Below are 24,885 nucleotides of genomic sequence, written 5' to 3'. Positions count from 1 at the left end.
AACATGTCTTGTAGCTCCAGTGTCAAAATCCACCATTCTTTCCGGGATTTGACCCTATCATATTTACTTCAAGAAACCATAGCAGTCAGGTTCATGTTTTCCATGTCTCCCCCGATTCTATCAAGCAAGTTTGCTTCATGCTTCTTCTTCTTTGGAAGCTTACATTCAGTGGACTTGTGACCTTTTTTGTCACAGTTGAAGCACTTCCCTTGGAATTTCTGCTTAGAGATTTTCCCTTTTACCCAAAGATTTCGAGTTGGCTTTTTGCCTTTGGAGTTTTGCCCTTACTTATACTCCACAATATTTGCTTTAGCATCAACAGAAGTTGTTGCCTTGCAATCAGAACCCCTGTTGTCTTCTTCAATTCGAAGTCTAACAATAAGGTCCTCTATACTCATCTCTTTGCGCTTGTACTTGAGATAGTTCTTGAAATCCTTCCACCCAGGAGGTAGCTTCTCAATAACAGCAGCTACTTGAAAGGTTTCACTCAAAATCATACCTTCAGCTAGAATCTCATGCAAGATAATCTGAATTTCTTGCACTTGACTGATAACAGTTTTGGAATCCACCATTTTATAGTCTAGAAATTTTTCAACGACAAATTTCTTTGCCCCAGCATCTTCGGTTTTATATTTTCGATCTAAGGATTCCCACAATGCCTTCGCCGTCTTATGTATTTGATACACGTTATACAGCGAGTCATGCAAGCAGTTCATGACATAATTTCGACAAAGGAAATCGGAGTGCTTCCAAGCATCAATAGCATTGACAGCTTGTGCATCAGTTAAGCCTTCAGGCAGCTTTGGAGCATCCTCACTTAAGAATCTCGAGAGATTCAATGTTGTCAAATAGAACAACATCTTTTGTTGCCATGTCTTGAAGTTCGAGCCATGGAACTTCTCAGGTTTCTCACTATGGTTGGTAGAAACCATAGGAGTAATCTTTCCTTCAGGTTGTTTCACAATTGTGCCAGAGGCAGAGGCATCAAAAGTAGATGTGTTGGTTTCTCTTCCTGTATTGTCAGCCATTGAGAACCGAGTCTATTTTAAGATTGTTAGTGAAATAATAAAATAGGCTGATACAAAAGAGAAGAATAAATACAACCTAGAAAGAAAGTAATAATCGAAAATAACAATAATAACAATCCGAGGCTTGTGAGTACAATTTTCTTAAAACAGATTCGCCCCCTCCAGGTAGAGTGCTCGAGGTTGAGTAGGCGTCTGTCTCCCAGGATACAACGGATTAAAGGTGAATATGTCAGCACCAAACTTTCTTCACCACAGCGAACTCGAACTAGAACAATATGGAACACTATAAAAGATGAAGATGCAAGAAGGAAAAAGAGAGAGAGAGCGCGCCTTCTTTTGAAACAAAAAGAGATATTTATAGATGCTGGCTAAGGGTGACTGTTAGAAATTGGCAACAAGTGTTAAATTCCAGATAATTATCTTCACGTTTATCAAAGGACCACATTCATGTACATACATGTATCTCAATAAGATAACTCCAAAATCATGTATTAAGTACATGTATCCTATCCAAAATCATGTATCAATAATTAATACACATGAATCCTATATACATGAATGAATGATAGATAATTATTCTGGATTCTTTCAAGAGTGCCATTATGAGAACAAATTTTCTCATTCACTCTACAATGGATATAGCTATTTTTTCAACAAAGAGTACCTTCGCTATAGGCCCTTGTACATAGCAATTGCAACAGGCGATTTTGGTCTCACGAAAAGTCTCCTTGATCAAGCTCCAGACTCTGTTAGAGCCATAATTTCAACACAGGGAGAAACTGCACTTCAATTTGCTATTGTAAATGGACACATGAAAATTGCAAAGGAGCTTTTGAGTAGAATGCAACCAGCTGACTTGGAAATGGTTAATGACTATGGATGCACAGCCCTTACTCTTGCTGCAATCAGTGGTGAAAAAAAGTTGGAAAGGGCAATCGTGGAAAAAAATGATAGTCTACTTAGCAAGGAAAATCAACTTTATGATGGGCCGCTTCTTGTCATCGTGGCTGCTTTGTATGGTCACAAGCATATGGTTAATTATCTATACTCGGTGACACCAAAGGAGTTATTTAGTCCAGAGGGGGGTAAGAATGGTGCTACACTGATTAATTCCCTGATTAGAGCAGAAATGTATGGTAAGATTGTGGATGTAAGAGGCAATATACCAATCTGCATCAAACCCTTCTTCAATATATGTGCCCCTAACCCCTTTCTGATTGCTACAGATGTTGCTTCAATGCTACTTCAACAATATCCAAAACTTGGTGTCACCCCAGATCATAATGGTGACTATGCTCTCCAGTTACTGGCTCACGAGCCATCTGCATTTCCTAGTGGAACCAAACTTGTTTCCTGGAAAAGATGGATCCATTCATGTCAGTGTCCTTTTTCCAGTTCTACTTTACTTTTACATCAAATTCCAGGGTAAATGTTTTAATAATGATCACTGACTTGTATATAATGAAGAACAATATTATGCACTCTTATTCAGTGATAAGGAAAACAATCTAAGAACAATAGCCATTGTGCATTTTTTTTGTCTTACTTTTTACGAATTTTAATCATCATGTCAGTATAAAATTTGAATTTTGATTGTTATGTCAGCATAAAATCTTCCAATAACAAGAATACCAACTTGCCGCATATACTAATTGTGCACTAGTGTTGGAGAATGCTACTTATACTCTGTATTTATTCCCCAGGTCTAATGGAACATTCTCCATTGGGAAGTCCAACAGATTCTGCTAAAGATGATCAGACAACAAAAGCAAGCATGATTGGAGACCACAGCATTGAGATTCATCATTCTAGTGATGGTGAAACGAATTGGACAGGAAATCGAGGCCTACAGATTACTAGCTTTGGTATGTCAAATATCAAATTTCGTCTTCCAAAATTCCTTCTGCTGCACAACATTTTTGGGTTAGGAATCTTCTCCCTATTTTTTCTTTTTTCTCTCAATTTTTGCTGTAGCTAGATGACAAAATGGAGTGTGTTGTATTTCGCAACGGATATTCTGTCTCACTCTCTGTTCCAATTTTTATTATATTGCTATTTTTTGTTTATAAATATCATATTTTAGTTTTTTTAAATTTTTTTAAGATCCAATAACTTATCGTCACTGCAGCACGATCCATAAAATAGTATTAATCTTCTATATTATATTCTGATAGTGTATGCACCATCAATTTTAAATGGTACTTAGTCCCAAATTTTTGGGCCGATGGACCTGAGCTCGGACCGATCCACCCCATTCACAGTCCTTTGTGTGTTTGAATTGGGTTATCCATGATTGGGAGAAGCCAGAGGAAAGTTCAAGTTTAATAGGATTGAGTTCAACATTTTGGAGCCTTTTCAAGTAAGAATAAAAGATTGTTAAAATAAAAAAAGAAGAAAACAGACTAACACAAAAAAAAACATAGAAGATTATTAAAGATAAAAGATTATGTCCTTTTAAGGATAAGAACGAGGGATTTTTCATTCACATGTGTGCATAAATTAATACGACTGCTAAACTTAGGGATTCTTCTGGGTTTCACTTTTTTTAGGCAAAGCCATTGTTCTCAGCCACTAAAATTACCTCGGTAAGTAGGCAAAGCTATAGTTCTTGGCTCTCATTTACTTGATTGATCCGGATTCTTATGAGTTTTACCTTGATTTAGAAGAAAACAGAAGAAATTGAGAAAAGGTTTGAGAAAGAAGAAAAAATGAAAGAAATTGGAAAAGTTTTATAAACAGTTGTTAACTGTCTCCTATCCTTACCATCTTTCTCTGAGCTTTCCAATAGGCATTATTCCTATCATATGTCTGTCCACAAGTTTGTCTGTCTAGTTCTGTTCTTTTACAGTGTCAGTATCAAGTGATAATGCCACTTTTTTAACTCTTCTTTTTTTCTGGACAACTCATTTGACACTTCATATGCACTAGTTTTAGTTTCTGTAACAATGCTTTAGATGCAACTAATAAACTGCCAGACTTCAGTTTTATTCCCTTCGATCACACATTTTTCCATCTCATTAATTTAATTCATCTTATGTGTATCTGTTTTCTTGCAGTACTGAAGGTTTTGCATGGACTCGGTTGGAGCATATTAAGTTGCCTCGGTTTGTGGCATGACAGGAAATTGATTCATAAAGATGCCATTCAACTCCTGAACCTCATATTTAAGGAAATCCGGAAATTGAGCATGAAAGACCTTGAAGAGATGGTTATCGATAAAATTTTGTATGATGCGATTGAGCATGGAATCATTGAGTTCGTTGATAAAATTTTCAAATATAGGACTGGAATCATACATAAAAGAGACGGAAAGGGCAGAACACTTTTTTCACATGCAATTGTGCTTCGCCAAGAGAAAATTTATAGCCTTATATACGCATTGGGAACAAGAAAGAGCGTGCTGGCACGTAGGCATGATTTTTTCCAAAACAATTTCTTACATCTAGCAGCCATGCTGCCTCCACAGTCTCAACTTGACAAGGTTTCTGGAGCAGCTCTTCAAATGCAAAGGGAACTACGATGGTTTCAGGTTGCAATTTAATTTGTAGTCAATATCCTATTTTATCTTAGTGTATCATGTTTGTTGTCATTTCATTTTTTTTTTTAATTTCCGTCTTATGAAACAGAGACTCAAAAATTGCAATAATTCTTTTTCTAATGGTGTTATCCTAGTGAGGATGTGTACCTGACATAAGTTATTTTTTAGGAAGTTGAGAGTATTCTACCACTAAGGATGAAGAAAGAAGTGAATTCTAATGGTAAAACACCTTCTGCCCTCTTCTCTGGCGAGCATAAGGCATTGGCTAAGGAGGGAGAGAAATGGATGAAAAATATTGCAGGATCAAGTATGATTGTGGGAACTCTCATCGCTGCAGCCATGTTTACAACGGCTTTCACAGTTCCAGGTGGTAATGATAATAAAACAGGGCTCCCTGTCATGATAGGTACTCACCAAAAAGCCATCTTGTTTCTTATGGCATCAAATGCAGTGTCAATGTTCACTTCTACAACATCGATTCTGATGTTCTTGGGGATTCTCACTGCACGTTATGCAGCAAAAGAATTTCTCAAGTCCTTACCTACAAAGTTAATATTTGGGATCACATTTTTGTTCGTCTCGATGGTCACCATGACGGCATCATTTGGTACTGCTATATATCTGACGCTGATCGAACAAGTAGCTTGGATTTCCTGCCCAATCATTGTTTTCTGTGCGATTCCAATAGCCCTTTACTCATTGCTGCAATTCCCTCTCCTGGTTGAGATGATCAGTCGCACTTACGGACATGACATCTTCGACAAACCTAAAGAGAAACCCTACAGTTTTGAAACCTGAACTACTACTAGCTTTGAAGTTGTTTTCCAAATAATCCTTCAGTGTGATGTTTTAAATAGATTTTGCTGGAAACATCCATTTGTTTTTGTCTCCAACTTGTGCTGGAATTCTTCAGATTTGACAGGTGCCGAACCTGTACAATAAAAAATACCTACTCGAAAAAAATACAGATTTTGTATATAGCGGTGAGTAGGGTTGAATCCACAAGGACTGAGGATAATTCGTTTCTTCTAGAGTTCAAAGTATGGGGGGTTTTGGATTAAATGCTAACTAAATAAATTAACTGCAGAAAATAATTGATTAAGAGAAATAATTAAGGGAAAACTCTAGCCAAGGGTACACTTCAGAAATGGTTCAGGCACTGATCATTGATTCACAGATAATTCCACATTTATTAATAGATTAGTTATAGTTGTCATGCACGCGATAAACAACCAACCTTTCCTTAATTTCTCGACAGTTAAGGTACGACCGTTAACTATTTCTCTAACCCAAAAACAACCCTAGGTACGACCGTAGGATTTAATTTCTAGATTGCATTAATAATTAGAAAGGCCCAATCCTAACTAACAAACACGCTACGAGGGTTTGTTTAACTAGATCGTATGCTCCCCTGACATAAATCCAATTACGCCAGTTGCTACTAAGATAGAGATAACGAACAATTACGGATTCAATTACCTCTATTTAGCAAAATAGCCTATATGAATAATTAATTATTGCGCACTAATCAATCATACATAAGGACTAAAACAATTAAAAACAGGAAACACATAAATACCAATAAATGAGGAAGCGATTAAAATAATTTCGATCTCACAGTAATTGTTGAACCAAGTCTTCAGTTGTCCCCTTGACTAGAATTAAGAGGTTAGTCCTCCATTAATGGAGAACAACCATGCGAAAGAGCTAAGAAAAGAAAATCTAAAACTATGCTAAAAGCCTAAACTAAAACTTGTTTCTGCCGAGAGAGAGAGAGAAAGAGAGAGATCCCCTGAAGCCAGCGAAGGGATTGTATTTATAGAGTTCTCGTGCGGCTGTCTCCAAAAGAGACCCAGTAGTCTTCCTGCTTTTGTGGATCAGCACGTTTAGTCAAAGAAGGAACCAAATCAATTGAAATCCAATTGAAGTCTTGTTGCCAAATGACTCTTCACGTGCAAATTGGCTAAGTCAGCATTGTTCCAGAATTGTCACCCGCGAAGGAATCTCCAAATATTTGGAAGTTTACACGTGGCCAACAATCCCGCAAATCCGGCTTTGGACATCATACTTAGGCGTGCCCACGTCTAACTGACAGGAAGGCTTCAAAAGTTAATTTCCCGGCTCCTTTTGCCCCTAAATGCTGCAATTCGCATAGAACACAAAATCTCAGTAAAATCCACCGATTAGTGCAGTATTTAGTCCAAATAAATAGGAAAAGCACGTGAGAAGACCGACTAAACTGCACTCTATCAAGATTCCCGCGATTCTAAGGATTCCTGTAGCTATCAATAAATCATACCTATGGATTGATTTTGATTGTTTGCCACATCAAATACTGCCTATTATTTAGTATTGATATTTTAATTGTCTTTGCCGAGTTCTCTTATTCACTAGTAATAGATTACGTGTTTTGCACGTGTACTTGGCAATTGGGCAGGTTGGTGGGTTAATATTGAATTTTCATTTAAATGGGTTATATCCAACCCGTCCAACTTAAAATTAGGTTAATTTTAGATTGGGTCATATTAGGTCATCTCAAACCCATGACCCAAATATGATCCAATATATTAATTTAATAGATTTTAATACATAAATTCTCTCAAATACATTTTCACATACAACAAAAAAAAATTTCAAACACATTTTTACATAGATAGACATATTTTCACGCACTAAAACACTCACGATACAAACACACACTCATTTCTTAAACTCATTTGAAATACATTAATTAGTTTGTTTGGATAGTAAATTATTTGAAATAATTTTGTGAAAAAAATATTGTAACACTTTTTTGATGTGATGTATATGAGATAAAAAGGTGATTGAAAAATGTATAGATGATGCAAGCAAATTAGTGTGTGTAAATAAAGTGTAAATAATATGCATTTCAAACACACTATTTTTACGTACACAAACACACTAAAATACATCCTAATATATTTTCACAAATATACGCACATACTAACTATTTAAACTCTAAAAAGGTTAGAAATTTCACCTCATGAGAGGTTTCTGGAATTATGTCATATAAAAACGATGGCAGATTGGACCCGCTTTCAAACTTTGAAAATTTGTTTCTTTTTTTTTCCCCATTTTTTTTTTGAAAAGAATTGAGTTATACAGGATTCTACGGTCAAATCAGTATTCTATCATGTAGATCAAAAAATCTTGAATCAATTCCCCCGCAATGACAGTAGTACTTCGTAAAAACATGGAAACGAGTAGAAATTAATTAATTACTTGGCTACGAAATACTAAATTTAGCAACTAACAAACAAATAATAAGAAACTAGATTTAAGTTCTACAGGTTGACAACTTCCTAATGACCTTCATTGAGCAAAAAATCAAATTTGTTTATTTATTTTTTTAATTTAAGTTGGGTGTTGGGTGCTCAACACAAATACCCAAACCACCCAAAAAATATGTGGATTCTTATTACCCAACCCAAAATTGACCCAACACCCAATTTACCCAATCCAACCTTTCAAATTAGTGGATGAGTTGGGTGGGTTGTTGGGTTTTGGGCATAATTGTCAGGTCTATTTGCACGGGAACGTGATGCTTTTAATGTTTTTTTTTGCCTTAAAATTTTTAGAAAATCAATTGTTCTGAAGGAACGGACAATTTCACAAACTTCCCCTGAAGTTTTTAATAATTACAAAGAGCTTCCCTCAATTTTTAGAAATTACACTTACCTCCCCTACTTTTATTGTTTATATAACAATATAAGTCCAACAAGTTAAATTTTCTTTCAAAAATCCTAAATTGCCCTTTAAACTAAAATATAGTATGGTTAATCATTTTCTTCCACATTTTGTATAAATCAACAAGCTTAATCCTTAACAACCATCCAAGTATAAGTTTCAAATCCAAATAACCATTCAAAAAGATTCCAAATTGCATATATAATAAAAAAAAAAAAACCTCATACAGACACATACCTCCTATTATCTGAATGCTTAAATATCTTTTCAATACAAGCTAATCTGATCTAGAACCACCATTACAAACTTCTTATGGTCTTAAAAATATTAATATTTCAAAAGTTGAGAATAAATTCCACCTCCACAATAAAATCATAACCAAAAATTTCCAATCCAATGAAAGAAATCCTTATGTAATTGTTGACATTTTATAAAAGTTTTTCATGACAACAAACAAAATATGACAAATTTCGCACCTTTAGTTCTTCTTCCTATTTCAATCATCAATTTCATTATTTAGTTTGATATATAGTCTACTCTCTCTATTAATTTTATAATTTCAATTTGCTAATATCCACAAAACTGAAGATAACAAAAAAAAGCGTATAGCAGTATATTAACTACAAAAGAAAGGAGCGAAAGTAGACAAGAGATAAAAAGATAATTTTTTTGGATTTTGTAAATCTATTGCCTTAAATTTAGAATTGTCTACCAAGTGGAGGATAAAAAGATAATTTTTTTGGATTTTGTAAATCTATTGCCTTAAATTTAGAATTGTCTACCAAGTGGAGGGTATTATAGGTATTTTATTATGCCAAGGGAGGTAAGTGCAATTTCTTAAACTTGAGGGGAGCCAAGTGAAATTGTAAGAAACCTCAAGGGAGTTTATTAAGATTTATTAGTACTTTTATCTTTGACTATGTAATCTAAAATGTAACGGATTACGTTTAATTCAAGAAGAGTTGTATACTGCAAAGAAGAAAAATGGTTAGTTTTTTAGGAGAATTAGATAATAAGTGCTTCTAAAATGTAAATATGTGAGTGGATGAAATGACTATGGTCTTAAGGATAAATACCAATTTACCTAATAAATACAAAATTGAACACTAACCCTTTTTTTTTTTTTGGGTGAAACTTTTCTTCCATGTTATCAGCAATATGTGATAAGTTGTAAACCAGCCTTTTGATATTCGTGAACTGTAGTCTTCTGGTTTCTAATGGTTTATTATAGTAGTCTGCGGAAGTGGGGTTGCATGAACCATAATATATATAAGTCTTTACAAGTTCTCAATGTATGTAAAGATTAGATTGGAAATGCATGAAATTAACTCTTCTTCTTCTCCTTTTCATGGTAAAATAAGAGGGTATCCATTGAGTCTCACTAAAACCCAAGTTAAAAATAAAATCAATACTAATATAATATAGTAGTCATAATTATATTAATAATGATCATAACAATAATAATATGAATAATAAAATGAAGAAAAATCAGCTGTGAATAATTATACTAATACTTATCATAACAATGGAAAAAGTAAGACTAGCTCGTTCGAATTTTATTAGCTAAAAATCAATCAATTTGCATTGATTGCGTGAAACACATGGGAATAGCATATCACAGTTGTATCGAATAATCACTTTAACTTATGTTACATCATATCATTAATCAGAAACAAGATAGATAACAAGAAAGAAAAAGTGCAAAAGTGCATATAAATGCTATTCCCATTAATGAGAATCCCTAATTGTATAAAGTGCATATAAAAGCTATTCCCATTAATCAGAGTCACTTGTTGTATACTTCTATAAATACTACTGCTAATTAATGCTTAGAGCACCATTGTTGTTTCACTTCCTCTATTACAAAAAGTCACGGTCAAAGGATGACGAAAGTTTCAGGTTAGACCAAAAAAATACATGTTTTTTTGGTTCCCTCATTTTATTCTACATAAGTGCTCAGTTGTGATATTTTGTTCACTTATGATTAGCATAAAAGTCATGCTGTTTTCCATTTACCCCATTTGGTTTTCCTTTTTCTTTTTTTTTTCCTATTTCCTATTTTTCCTCTTTTCTTTCCATTGGAATTGTAAGCAGCCAAAGAGGTGCAAAGTCATATTTCTGAATTGAGTGACTTTTCTACTTATGACTTAAAATTTCCATTGTTAAAATGGCCAATTTCACTCTTAACAATAGAACTGATCTGTTCTCTAATATTTATTTCTGAACGATTTGATGCGTGTGTATTCATATACTACGTTAAATTGTAATTTAGGTGTTTTAATAGTTATTCTGAGACATCCATTAGAATTTTTTTAATACAAATTATGGGCACCCATTTAAAAAATCTTGTAATGTTGAGTCCGTGGAATCTCTTTTGTTAACCAAACAAGTGATAAAGTTCCTTTTTCTTTACCTCATTTTACTTCACTTTTCCGCCAAACAAACAGAACCTTTTGGTAACTATAGGAATATGAAGCTTTGCCTAAACCGTACCGCCAGGAGTGGGACGTGGGTCTGTAACTACATTTTGGGGGCCTGCACCATACATTGTGAGGCCTTCAATGTCTCTGCATGGCCACTCATCGGTTTGATTTACAGTGAAATATCACCATGCATTCCTTAATTAGATGTAGAATCACGGAAGAGTCAAAATGAGTAGTTGAGGCTAATTCTTGAAAGGACGATCAGTCGAACTCACAGCTCTTTCTTGGAATCCATTGTGGCAAACAGTAACAGGGACTTTAGTATATTAGTCTAGCAGTATTTCTTGACTTTTCCATAGTCCATAATTCCAAATGGCCAAAATAAAGAAGAAATCTGATGGGATTGTGAGGTTGTTTAATCAGTTAATGAAGTTCAGGACGAATGCCTTCATTTATTTCATGACGAATTGAGAAGGAAATTTGGTTCTGGTTGGTTATTTCATCTTACCGCTTGGTTTCAAGATCTCTAGCTTTGGTTGGTATGCTTCTCAACAGTGACCTAATTTTGCATTTTTTTTGGTTTTCGGGTAGGTCTAATTTTGCATTTTCAAAGCTGCGTCTTGCGTTTTCTGATTATTGTTCCAACAGATAACCATACCATCTTACGAAAGCAAATTCGTATACATCACTTTTTATGTGTTTTCTTTCTGTGGAAATGCCCTTTTTGAGCCCTTCTAGCACAGCCTCCAAAAGTGCTCTAATGTCCTCCAATTTGAGACACAGTTTAAGCTAAAGGGACCAATTCTAGTTGCTTTTTGACTAGGGTTAATACCACTTTGTTCCCTCAAACTTTGGACGATTACCCACTTCAGTCCTTAAACTTCAAAATGGGATATTTAAGTCCCTAAACTTATAAATACCTCCCACTTAAGGAAAATTATTAACAAATCGTGAATGCCGTTGGTGGTCAAAGTGTCTCATTTTATAAGGGTTTAGGGATTTAAGTGTCACATTTTATAAGTTTAGGGACTTAAGTGGGAGGTATTTATAAGTTTAGAGACTTAAGTATCCAATTTTGAAGTTTAGAGACTGAAGTGGGTAATCGTCCAAAGTTTGGGGGATAAAGTGAAATTAACCCTTTTGACTAATAGGAATAAACTTGTTGGTTATCTATGTTGGTTGTAACTTTCGGTAACAGTGTCTAATTGAAATTGTGCATCCGCCTTTATATCTTGGACATTGGCTTCCATTAAGATTATGCATCTAAGCAGGAGATGATAGTATTGGGAGAGCAGCAATCGGAATTGTTCCTGAGGAGCTCACTGAGGAGAACTATGAGGAATGGAAAAGATGCTTGGAACATTATTTGGTTGGTCATGGCCTTTGGGGTGTTGTTTCTGGAGAGGAGAAAGATCCTATAAACGATGAGAGACAAGAATATGGAGAAGAAAAGAACCAAGAACATGAGGAATGGAAGAAGAAGAATGCATTGGCCTTGCATGCCATCCAACTTTCGTGTGGACCAGGCACATATGTTAAACTTAAGGAAGCTCACACTTCTGCGGAAGTTGCATGGAAGCATTTGGTGGAAAGACTGAAGCCCCACAGAATATGGGCGGAAGGTGATCCTGAAGATGAAAGCAGCCGTGTTGAAGAAGAAGGTAACTCTCGATCATGTTGCTATGAAATGTTTACGGTTTCACATATAATTTTAGAAGTCAATTCGATAAGTATTTTGAAGGACACTATGGTTCATTCGATCAGTATTTTGAATCACGTGGTATCAGGAGCAAAGTTATCATTCAGCGATTGCAGGTTTTCTTTATGTTTTTACTTATTCCATTTGATTAGTTTTCTTTTGCTCATTTAGCAAGCAATTCTTCACTAGGGAATTTTGCTGTACGTTACTTCAAATAAAACTCCAATTCATCTGTGCTAGCTCTGCTGTGCCAAACAATGGCGGAGACTTCAGAGTTGGGAGGCCTAATTTTCCAAAAGAGTAATTAGAATATATCTTCCACATCTGGAATATTCATTTAGTCATTGCTTAATATCCAATGACAATATTACTTTTTCTGTTTCTCTGGACTTCTTGAAAAGTTTATACTCATTCAGATTTCAATTGTGCCTTCTGCGAGCTCATTAATTATGATAGATGACCATATTAGAGATATTATTCGAAACAAGTTCTAATGTTTCCAGGACCAAAAGAGTACGTTCGCTATGGGCCCTTGTACATAGCAATTGCAACAGGCGATTTTGATCGCACAAAAAGTCTGCTTGATCAAGATCCAGACGCTGTTAGGGCCATAATTACATCACATGGAGAAACTCCACTTCCATTTGCCATTCTAATTGGACAAATGAAAATCGCAAAGGAACTGTTGAGGAGAATGGAACAAGCAGACTTGGAAATGATTAATGACTATGGATGCACAGCTCTTACTTTTGCTGCAATCAGTGGTGAAAAAAAGTTGGCAAGGGCAATCGTGGAAAAAAATGGTAGTCTACTTAGCAAGGAAAATAAACTTGATGATGGGCAGATTCCTGTCATCGTGGCTGCTTTGTATGGTCAAAAGCATATGGTTGATTATCTATACTCTGTGACACCAAAGGAGTTATTTAGTCCAGAGGTGGGTAAGGATGGAGCTACGCTGATTAATTCCCTGATTAGAGCAGAAATGTATGGTAAGATTGTGGATGTAAGAGGCAATATACCAATCTGCATCAGATCCTTCTTCAATATATGTGCCCCTAACCTAACTCCTTTTGATTGCTACAGATGTTGCTTCAATGCTACTTCAACAATATCCAAAACTTGGTGTTACCCCAGATAAGAATGGTTACTATGCTCTCCAGTTACTGGCTCACAAGCCATCTGCATTTCCTAGTGGAACCAAACTTGTTTTCTGGAAAAGATGGATCCATTCATGTTAGTGTCCTTTTTCCAGTTCTACTTTACTTTTACATCAAATTTCAGGGTAAATGTTTTAATAATGATCACTGACTTGTATATAACGAAGAACAATATTATGCTCTCTGATTCAGTGATAAGGAAAACAATCTAAGAACAATAGCCATTGTGCATTTTTTTCTTACTTTCTATGAATTTTAATTATCATGTCCGTATGAAATTTGAATTTTTATTTTCATGTCAGTATAAAATTTTTCAATAACAAGAATACCAACCTGCCGCAGATAGTAATTGTGTACTAGTGTTGGAGAATGCTACTTATACTCTGTAGCTATGCCCCAGGTTTAATGGGACATTCTCCATGGAGGAGTCTAACAGATTCTGCTAAAGGTGATCAGACGACAAAAGCAAGCATGATTGGAGACCACAGCATTGAGATTCATCATTCTAGTGATGGTGAAACGAATTTGACAGGAAATCGAGGCCTACAGATTACTAGCTTTGGTATGTCAAATATCAAATTTCGTCTTCCAAAATTCCTTCTGTTGCAAAACATTTTTGGGTTAGGAATCTTCTCCCTAGCTTTTCTTTTTTCTCTCAATTTTTGCTGTAGCTAGATGACAAAATGGAGTGCGTTATATTTCACAACGGATATTCTGTCCTACTCTCTATTGCACTTTTTATTATATTGCTATTTTTTATTTATAAATATCATATTTTAGTTTTTTTTTATTTTCTTAAGATCCAATAACTTGTCATCGCTACAGCAAGATCCATAAAATAGTATTAATTTTCTATATTATATTCTGATAGTGTATACACCGTCAATTTCAAACTGTACTTAATCCCAAATTTTTGGGCCGATGGACCAATCCGCCCCATTCACAGCCCTTTGTGTGTTTGAATTGGGCTATCTATGATTTGGGAGAAGCCAGAGGGAAGTTCAAGTTTAATAAGATTGAGTCCAACATTTTGGAGCCTTTTCCAGTAAGAATAAAAGATTGTTAAAATAAAAGAAGAAAACAGACTAAAAAAAAAAAAGATAAAAGATTATGTCCTTTTAAGGATAAGAACGAGGGATTTTTCGTTCACATGTGTGCATAAATACGACTGCTAAACTTAAGGATTCTTATGGGTTTCACTTTTTTAAGGCAAAGCCATTGTTCTCAGCCACTAAAATTACCTCGGTAAGTAGGCAAAGCTATAGTTCTTAGCTCTCCTTTACTTGATTGATCCGGATTCTTATGAGTTTCACCTTGATTTAGAAGAAAACAGAAGAAATTGAGAAAAGGTTTGAGAAAGAAGAAAAAATGAAAGAAATTGGTAAATTTTATAAACAGTTGTTAACTGTCTCCTATCCTTACCATCTTTCTCTGCGCTTTTCATTCTTTGCACATTCCAATAGGCATTATTCCTATCATATGTCTGTCCACAAGTTTGTCTGTCTAGTTCTGTTCTTTTACAGTGTCAGTATCAAATGATAATGCCACCTTTTTAACTCTTCTTTTTTTTTTTTTTTCTGTTTAACTCATTTGGCACTTCCTTCATATGCACTAAGCAGGCATGCAAGTTTCTATCTCTGAAGACATATAATGCTAGTTTCATGTCTGTTTAGTTGTGAAGAGGCTCTTTAGTCGAGTTTTAACAATGTTTTAGTTGCCCTTACGCTGTTGTGCAACTAATAAACTGCTAGACTTCTGTTTTATTCCCTTTGATCTCACATTTTTCCATCTCATTAATTTAATTCATCCTATGTGTATCTGTTTTCTTGCAGTACTGAAGGTTTTGCATGGACTCGGTTGGAGCATATTAAGTTGCCTCGGTTTGTGTCATGACAGGAAAGTGATTCATAAAGATGCCAATGAACTCCTGACCCTCATATTTAAGGAAATCGAGACATTGAGCATGAAAGACCTTGAAGAGATGGATATCATGAAAATTTTATACGATGCGATTGAGCAAGGAATCATTGAGTTCGTTGATAAAATTTTCAAATATAGGACTGGAATCCTATATAAAAGAGACGAAAAGGGCAGAACAATTTTTTCACATGCAATTGTGCTTCGCCAAGATAAAATTTATAGCTTTTTAAATGCCCTGGGAACAAGAAAGAGCATACTAGCACGTAGGCATGATTTTTTCGGAAACAATTTGCTACATTTAGCAGCCAAGCTGTCTCCATTGTCTCGACTTGACAAGATTTCTGGAGCAGCTCTTCAAATGCAAAGGGAAATACGATGGTTTAAGGTAAGCAATTTAATTCAAAGTCAATTCTTAGGCATATGTTTTTGTTTTCATGTCTCATGAAACTACAAGAATTTTGGCTTTTATGATGCTGCAAAAAATGTATGCGGCACAATTTCAATGTTGCAAATGTACTTGTGGCAGGCATCTAATAGCGGCATTTATAGGTGTCGTAAAGAGAGCCAAACTATCTCTGTGTTGCAACTCATGTCACTGTGTCATGAAATAGAGACATAACAGCTGCAAGATTTTTTATTTACTTGTATTGTCCTAGTGAGAGATTGTTCCTGACGTGAATTAGTTTGCAGGAAGTTGAGAGTATTGTGCAACCAAGGATGAAGGAAGAACGTAATGCCTATAATAAAACACCTTCTGAACTCTTTACTGAAGAGCATAAGGTGTTGGCTAAGGAGGGAGAAAGATGGATGAAAAATACGGCAGGTTCAAGTATGATTGTGGGAACTCTCATCGCTGCAGTCATGTTTACAACAGCTTTCACAGTTCCGGGTGGCAATGATAATAAAACAGGGCTCCCTGTCATGCTAGAAACTCAACAGAAAGCATTTTTGATTTTTATGGCATCAAATGCACTGTCGATGTTCACTTCTTCAACATCAATTCTAATGTTCTTGGGGATTCTCACTGCACGTTATGCAGAAGGGGATTTTCTCAAGTCCTTGCCCACAAAGCTAATATTTGGAATCACATGCTTGTTCGTATCGATTGTCACCATGATGGCATCATTTGGTACTGCTCTCTATCTGATGCTGATCGAACAAGTAGCTTGGATTTCCTACCCAATCATAGTTTTCTCTGTTATTCCAATAGCTCTTTACTCATTGTTGCAATTCCCTCTTCTGGTTGAGATGATCAGTCGCACTTACGGACATGGCATCTTCGAAAAACCTAAAAAGAAGCTCTATAGTTTTGAAACCGACACTACTACCAGCATCTGATCTCCATTCTGCTGCGTATCATGACATTCTGTATTTCACTTCCAGTAGTTTGCTTCAAGAAGTTGTTTTTTAAATAATTAATCCTTCAGTGTAATGCATTAAATAGATCTTGTAGGCAACATCTAGTTGTTTTGACTCTCTTGTTTTGTTTCCAGCTTGTGCTGGAATTCTACAGATTCCTTTGATTCTGTGGATTCCTTGAGCTATCAATAAATCATGCCTATGGATTGCTTTTGATTGTTTGCCACATCAAATTCTACCTAACATTTAGTGTTGACACTATTTTAATTGGTTTTGCCGGGTTCTCTTATTCACTAGTAATGGATCACGTGCACGCTTTCAACGTGAATATGATGCTTTTAGATTTTTTCTTAAAGTTTTTAGAAAATCACTTGTTTTGAAGGAATAAATGTAATTGAGATAAAAAAAAATATATGTTTCTGAACTTAGTTTGTCATAAGTAACCAACACAATTGCACCAGTAATAAAGCATTCTTTGTCCCCAGAGCATTTTTATTTTGTAATAGTATCAATATTTTAGTTTTTTTTTATTACATTTGGATAACCTAAATGTTCTCTTTTATGTCTTTTTAGTTAAAATTTTTTACTTTTTGAAAAATTTATTGTTCCCCTTTGAGTTATTCTATGAATTTTTTGTTAGATTTAACGAGTTTTCTAGTTTTTTTTTCGCTAATAGTGGATTGTAAAATGATCTATAGTGCTATTGTAGTTATAATAGTATTTAAATATATTGAAATTCCATTGTTCGAGTTTAACTAGCTTAACTTTGAAGAGAAATATTTTGATTCGGTGAAACTTATTTGTATTTCTCATTGATGATATACTTTATGATTATAGAGTTTATATGATTAAAGATTGCAAGATACTAAGATTATTTAGTGTTGGTGCTATCGGGAGCAGCAGGAGGAGGATCTGGACCATGTATTTTGCTTAGGGGAGGGGGCAAGATTAGTTTGGCGTCACTTTGAGATTCGTGCCGGGGAAATGGAGGGGGTGCACACGATATGTCACCTGGTGTGGTTTTGGTGGTTAAGGAGAGGGAATAATATGTTTTTGAAGTTCTTGTATAGGATTCTCCCGTCGGTGATTTGCTGGGAATTGTGGACGGCAAGGAATAGGAGAGTGTTTGAAGGACAGAGGCTGCGGATCAGGGAGTTGATCAATCGGATCGTCCAATGTTTGATTGAGATCTTTCAAGCACAGTTCCCAGGATTGCGGTGGTCGAAAGCTTCGTGGGAAGGGTTCCTGGGCGAGGTAGCTAGCCGGAAAGCGAGGTTGACCATTCAACCTATGCAATGGGGGTCACCGCAGGGTGGGTGGAAGTTGAATTCATATGGGTGTTCTCGAGAGAACTCGGGTTTGAGTGGAGGGGGTGGGCTGGTGCGGGATTGTCATGGGGACTTTGTATTTGGGTACTCAGAGTACTTTGGTACACTGACCAATCTGCAGGCTGAGTTGCGAGCGCTCCTGTTGGGGGTCAAGTATTGTATTGACCGAGGGTATTTGGATTTACATTTGGAAGCAGATTCACGATATACTGATTCGGATCGTTCAAGGGCTTGTGCGTGTCCATGGAGAGTTGCAAAGGGAGCTGGACGAGTTGCTTTGTGTTTAAACAGCATTTACAAACGATCTCGCACTATTTCAGGGAAGCGAACTCGCCGGTAGATCGCCTGGCAAATGTTGGTGCCAACTCGGAGATAGGACAGCTGTTTCACAGATTCGCTGAGCTCCCGCGACCGGTCAGGGGGGATGTCCGAATGGATAAGTTGGGTTTCCCATCATTTCATAGAAGGGTGGTTGGTTATGGGTGACATAGTGTACCCATGTTTTCCACTTAATAAAATTTTCTAGTAAAAAAAAACAAAAAAGTACTCTTTGAAATTGGATATTTTATAGAAAAAAATATATTTTTTGTTTAGTTCACCATAACTTAAAGGATGTTTCACTTTTGTAACTATCACTACAATTGTTCTGGATCTCTACAACCAACACCAATTACCAAATTTGAGTAAAATCCATCAATTAATGCAATATTTGACCGAAATCAAGGGGAAAACAATCATAAATTAAATGACAAAAATGCAACCTATCATATAGGGTAATAGATAATAGATAAATAGATAATAGAGAGATAGGGTAATAGATAACAGATAGATATATAGACAGATAGATTATATAGTGTTAGCAAATGCAGCAAAGATGGGATTCCTTAGCATCATTGTTGGTTGTGCTATGAGGATAAACCTTGAATCAAATCTAACATCAGTGTTCTTGATATGAGTAAATGATATAGCTGTAGGTATTATAATCGTATTTTTTCTGGGTAATGTCTAAAATATCTTTCACTTATTTGATAACAGAAATAACTCGACAAAATCCAAAGTGATTACGGTGTTCTCTTTAATTAATTGATAACCCTTCACTTTTTGATTTCAAAGAATTTAGTGAAGTCCTAAATCATTTTAATGTTCCCTATCAATGATTGTTTACCATGCTTACGATGAGGATGTCAAACCACGTTATATCAAGAAAAAACTGAAAATCTTTTGTGTTTCTTTCTTTCTTTCATGTTTTTAGAGACAACAAGCAATGACAATAGGTAATATTATTCGAATTTTTGAGAAGCAAACAAGTAACAAGAAAATAAGAGTAACTTGGTTATTTTCAGATTTTACTTCCAAAAATGATTTCACATCATCTCATTTATTATTATTATTTTTTTAGTGTAAGTGGAGGGTTTGAAACCGAGGGATCTCTCACTTACACTTTCTCCCCTCGAACTATCCAAAGCACTTCTCCCCTCCCCCGGCCACATTATCTCATTTATGATTTTCCCCTTGAGTGAAAAGTTTGTACTACGCCGTGCAAACAAAAGTCTCATTAAAAATCAATCCACAAATCAATATAAAAAGTCATGTAGAACAATCTTCCAAAGATGAAGGAGAGCAGTATACCACATGATACCATTGTCCAAGACTTGGAGGCAATTGAAGAGTACAAAGTGAAATTAACCCTAAATTATACATGCCGTCCTGCAACTCGACAGCATCAGCGGAGGTGTCAAATCCCAACAACCTCCAGCAGTTCTTTCCCTGAAACTGTGATTTCAGAGGAAAAATATAGAGTAACCGAGAGTGACTTTTATCTATCCATTCCTTATGTAACATCTCAAGGTAAACTACAGCTTCTGGTGGAATCCCTGCATGCCCTCCTAATTGTAAACATTTTAAAGTTTCATTTGTTAAAATTTTCCCATGTTAAAAATTTCTATAGAAACTTTTATCTGCCTAGGAGCCCTCGTTGAGCCGAAAAAACTTAGTAATAACATGCATTTAATAGCCTGTGCCATTATTTCATCAGTTCATTATCATTTTTTCTTTGCGGCATGGGAGGGACTTGAAGCCTTAGAAAAGAGAAGGACTTTAACAATGGAAGACTAAGTAAATTGAGTGACTTCTGAGTTACCTGATTATTGTCCTTACCTGATTATTGTTCTTGCCAACTAAGCTAATTTTAGGACGTGGAGTACCTTTTACCATAATATGTGTTGAATACCCTTATAATATATTTTTCTTTTTTTTTCTTCAAATTTAACACAGAATTTTTTGGACTTTTCTTCTTGGCAAGTTCTTGTGGAAGGAAATTACATGGTTTCACCTCCTTTATCCAATATGTCAACTTAAGAATGTTAATATTACATATATAAGGCAACAGGTGAATTTTTCAGTTCTTTGTAAACAATCAAGATGATGAGCACTACAAAGCTTGCCTTTTCATTTTCTTGACTCTTTTCTAGGATAATGTTATTTCCTTATTTCAAATAGTTCTGAATCTTTTTTGTTTTGTTTTGTTTTTGTTTTTTCGTTTTTAAAGTTATCAAAGAGTGAATGATATTGGAATATTTGACTTCCTTTTATCCTGTCTAGGTTTTGTAAAGAAAAGAGGGTAAACTCAAACGGCAATTAACCTGCCACTACTCCAATATCAATTTGCTGCTCCAAATTCCAATTGCATCAATGTATCACCTCCATTTCTCATATTTTCTCCATTTTCTATGATTTTGCCCTAGGTCAAGTCAAAATGTCTTGTATGGGCTAATAAAGAATCATCTTCACAAGTTACGCTCAGATATCTAACTCATCACATATGCCCTTTATTTTTTGGGAAAAACACACTTTAACCCCCTGTGATTTAACACCTTGTAACATAACCTCCCTAAATTTTTAAAAACTATACATAATCCCCTCATAATTTGAATTAAAGTGCCAAAATAGCGAAATTTACATTCAATAATGGAGTCAACTAAAATATCAAAAGTGCCTCTATTTAAAGTTAAAAATTATCTATTAATCACCGGGGGTTATATAAAGCACTAAACCATAAAGAGATTATATAATAAAATATAAAACTATGCAGGATTAGAGTTTCATACATATTATATTTATATATTTTAGTCACTTCAGCCATTTTAATTTTTAAACAAGGGTAATTTCAATATTTTTATGAGTTTCGTTACAAATGATTATTTCCGTCGCTTTGACACTTTAATTCAAATTATGAGGGTGTTATATATAATTTTTAAAACTATAGGAAATTATGTGAAAAATCCGTATATCACAAGAGGGTAAAGTGTATTCTTGTAGGCTCTCAACCCCAATGCTTTTAAACAAAGCAAAATTGTTCAAATATAGGCACACAGGGGACAAGATAGGAAGTCTAAAACAATTGCTTTGTAAAAGAGGTTAGGAACAACGGATTTGAACTTTAAAGCAAAAGAGGTCAAGGTTATTTTCACATAGGTCAAAAATGACTTCTTAGCTCTTACTGAAAGCCTAAATAACATTCTAAAGTGATGTAGGTCAAATTGAGGTTAATTGAGAAAAGGAAGAGATGCAAGTTTGGTCTCTTATGTTTGCCCTATGTACTAAACTAGTCCCCAGTATTTGAAACAATTAAAATGTAGTCCCAAAAGCTACTATTTATGGGCATATTTTGGACAATTAATAGAAATTCAACAATGGTTGATTGTCAAAAGTAAATTGGTGTCAGTCAACAGTTTTGAATTTACACTTTGGGTCTCCAATATTTGAACTTTGAATCATTATAGTTCCTTAAGTTCTAAATACCGGTAGTGATGTTTTAGAATGAAATGAGATGTGAATTGAATCAAAATTTTGTTAGACATGTACTAGAATTTCTAATGAAAAATACATGGAAAATTTATTAAACTTCATTTTTTTTTGTTTTCATTTTATATTTTCATGCCACTAATTATGCATATGCTTTTTCTCTATAGCATAGTTGGTTACAAAATTGGCATAAGGTATGCGTTTGTTGTTCTGCACGATGAATTATTAATTGATAATGAGATGTATCATTTGGCCACTTATGTTGAAATTAAATTCTGAATTAAAACATGCCTTTAGAATATGAAGAATATATACTATATTTAAATTAACTTGATCATATTTCTTTTTTCCATTTGAATGTCTTATCATTTAAGTTTAAAAGGAAGTAAATATTTTTTAGAAGTATTTGAATTATTTAGTAAAATCATCAATGTATACAAACATGAAAGTTAATATTTTAAAACTTTCCTATGGAAAGTCTTATTTTAATAGGTAGGAAAGACAAGAAAAAACAAAATGAAGTTCTTTAAAGGTAAATTTCTTATACACCCCTTGTAGTTAAGCGCTTTTTAAAATACATCCCTTATGCTTCAAAAATATCTACTTACACCCCTTGGAAGTCAAATAGAAACATACTCCGTCAATGGACATTTCACTATAATTGCTCCTACAGTGCATCACATTACTTGATCCAAGTAATGTGAGGTCTTAGTTATGTTTTTCTTTCGAAAATGCCTCCATATGAATGTTTACCATTTATAAAAAGCCTAACATTTTTATAGATAGATAACGTTCATTTGGGAGGCATTTCTGGAAGAAAAATGTCCCTAAATCCTCACACTAAAATCAAATAACCAATCACATTATTGGAGCGTGTATGTTAAATCCTCCTTTTACTGAGTGTGTTTTGGTTTGTTTTCCACTTAAACCTAGAGCACAAGGAGTGTAAATGGACAATTCTTTTTTAACTATAAAAGGTGCATCTTAAAAAGTGTTTAACCACTGAAATTTACACTTTTTTAAAACATTCCCATAAGTAGTTGATGTTTGTACCTACTTTTACTAGCTTTAATAATTGCTATCCCAAACTATAAACATTCGAAGGTCCACATTCACAAGTCATACAAGAATTTGTGTAGTAATAATTAGAATAATGTTATGTAATAGAAAATTAGTTTTTCTATTTTCTTGTGCTAGTTTTTATTTTGAATATTATTTGTGTATTAACAAAGTGGTGCCCCTTCTGCTAAATAATTATGTTGTGCCAATTTGAAGTGGTTTCAGGAAGGTTATTGTGATCAAGGGATGCATTTTTCATATATTTAAAATCCTAACGATAACTATTTAAAATATTAATTGAAATTTCAAAACATTAGGAACCAAAAATGCAAAGTTAAAATTTTCAACTAACAACGATTTGGTATTGACTCTTAGTTATTGCAATTTTTGGTTAATTGTCTTAAATTTGTCTAAAATCAGAAACTTTGAGAATCACTTTTATTTTGGTCAAAATATTAGAGACTAATTTGACATACAAACCAAACATTGGGTATCAAAAATGTGCATTGATGCAGTTAAAACTAGGGCTACAAACACATCGAATCGCTTGCGAGCTGATTGCAAGCGGGTCGAATCTGAGCTCGACTCGAGTTCGAATTCAAGTTCAAAAATATTAAGTTCGTTAGCTCACGAGTCGGATCGAACTCGATTATATATATTTTTATTTTTTTAATAGTAAAATTACATATATATCTCTAATATTTTATTATTTGTTAAGAAAAATTATTATTTTATTCATTTTTTAAAAATAAAATAATTATTTTTTATTTTTTAACCTCGAACTTGACATTTTGAACTTGTCGAATTCGAGCTCGAGTTTTGTAAAATTATGTTGAGACTCGACTCGATTAAACCGAAACTCAATTCGGTTCGACTCGTTTACATCCCTAATTGAAACAAAAGGGCAGTGATTCCAGAGTTCAACTAAAGGGGTTCTCAGAATTGACCCGTAAAAGTGAAGCACTTTTGGTAAATTTCAAATTCCACCACCAAAATTGTGATCATATCCATGATTCCATTCAGCAATCGTAGAGAGCCCCCCTTAACCTGCTTCGGTAACAAAATGCAGAACGAATATACAGTGTTTCTTGGGACGGATCAAATTGGGCCTGGCAAGTTTTTGGATCATGAATAGATATTCCACCCCCTCCCTAAGATTGTTAGCTTAATCAAACAATTTATACAGTGAATCCCACTTTTTTTTTTTTAATGCACATAGTGGAACCTTGACATGTGAACCACGTGGGAATAATATTGTGGCCGCATCTCGAACCACTTTACTCCAAGTTACATCATCTCTTTAGTCAGAAACAAGATAGACAAAAAGAAAGAAAAAAGTGCAAAAGAGATAAGAATGAGAATCACTTAAACAGAGAGTAAGAATATTGTTAATTTCATATTTGGCCTAAGAATGTTTTATGCATCTATAAATGCAAGTATTAGTCGTAATACAATGACTGTATTAGTTTCACTTTCTCTGTTACAAAAGATTACGGCTAAAGCATGACGAAAACTTCAGGTTAGTCTGAAAAATGTATTTTTTTTTTCCCTGATTCCAACATTTTATTGACTTATTGTTAGTACAAAAGCCATGCTGTTATCCATTTGTTCCTTTTTTTCCCAATTTCATTGGAGTTGTAGGAAATAGCCAAAATGCAAAATCTTATAAGGCTCTCGATGATGATCCTTTTGCTCATAATTTTGAGCATTATATAGCAGCAGTTGTAATAGTCAATAAATGACTCTATTTTTTTTTTTCAAATAACCACTTTTAATATTCAAGTAATGAGCCATATTCATAAGCTTGATCTAAGGTTTTGCACGTGATCATTGTAACATCAATAAAGTCATATGGTATAAGG

General features: G+C 34.5%; 2 protein-coding genes across 2 annotated transcripts; both read left to right on the top strand.

Moving 5' to 3' along the window:
- The first annotated feature begins 1,590 nt into the window (after positions 1–1,590).
- Positions 1,591–5,364, top strand: LOC113776923. The gene is made up of 4 exons (XM_027321974.1): positions 1,591–2,404; positions 2,732–2,893; positions 4,085–4,557; positions 4,735–5,364. The coding sequence occupies exons 1-4, from the start codon at positions 1,591–1,593 to the stop codon at positions 5,362–5,364; spliced, it is 2,079 nt and encodes a 692-aa protein (XP_027177775.1).
- Positions 5,365–10,143: 4,779 nt separating this feature from the next.
- LOC113776922 lies at positions 10,144–17,048 on the top strand. The gene is made up of 7 exons (XM_027321973.1): positions 10,144–10,173; positions 11,969–12,358; positions 12,900–13,385; positions 13,480–13,629; positions 13,954–14,115; positions 15,386–15,858; positions 16,164–17,048. The coding sequence occupies exons 1-7, from the start codon at positions 10,158–10,160 to the stop codon at positions 16,809–16,811; spliced, it is 2,325 nt and encodes a 774-aa protein (XP_027177774.1). The 5' UTR covers positions 10,144–10,157; the 3' UTR covers positions 16,812–17,048.
- The last annotated feature ends 7,837 nt before the right edge of the window (positions 17,049–24,885 follow it).

This window comes from Coffea eugenioides, chromosome 7, assembly GCF_003713205.1.
Source record: "Coffea eugenioides isolate CCC68of chromosome 7, Ceug_1.0, whole genome shotgun sequence".
Classification (NCBI taxonomy): domain Eukaryota; kingdom Viridiplantae; phylum Streptophyta; class Magnoliopsida; order Gentianales; family Rubiaceae; genus Coffea; species Coffea eugenioides.
This window is presented reverse-complemented; position numbering and strand designations above follow the sequence as displayed.

Excerpts from the sequence above, each read along its gene's own strand:
- LOC113776922 (XM_027321973.1), top strand. Across the intron at positions 12,359-12,899 it reads CAGCCGTGTTGAAGAAGAAG|GACCAAAAGAGTACGTTCGC; the intron begins GTAACTCTCGAT and ends TAATGTTTCCAG. Across the intron at positions 13,386-13,479 it reads GATTAGAGCAGAAATGTATG|ATGTTGCTTCAATGCTACTT; the intron begins GTAAGATTGTGG and ends TGATTGCTACAG.
- LOC113776923 (XM_027321974.1), top strand. The coding sequence starts at position 1,591 with ATGATAGATAATTATTCTGGATTCTTTCAAGAGTGCCATTATGAGAAC. Across the intron at positions 2,405-2,731 it reads GAAAAGATGGATCCATTCAT|GTCTAATGGAACATTCTCCA; the intron begins GTCAGTGTCCTT and ends TTTATTCCCCAG. Across the intron at positions 4,558-4,734 it reads GGGAACTACGATGGTTTCAG|GAAGTTGAGAGTATTCTACC; the intron begins GTTGCAATTTAA and ends GTTATTTTTTAG.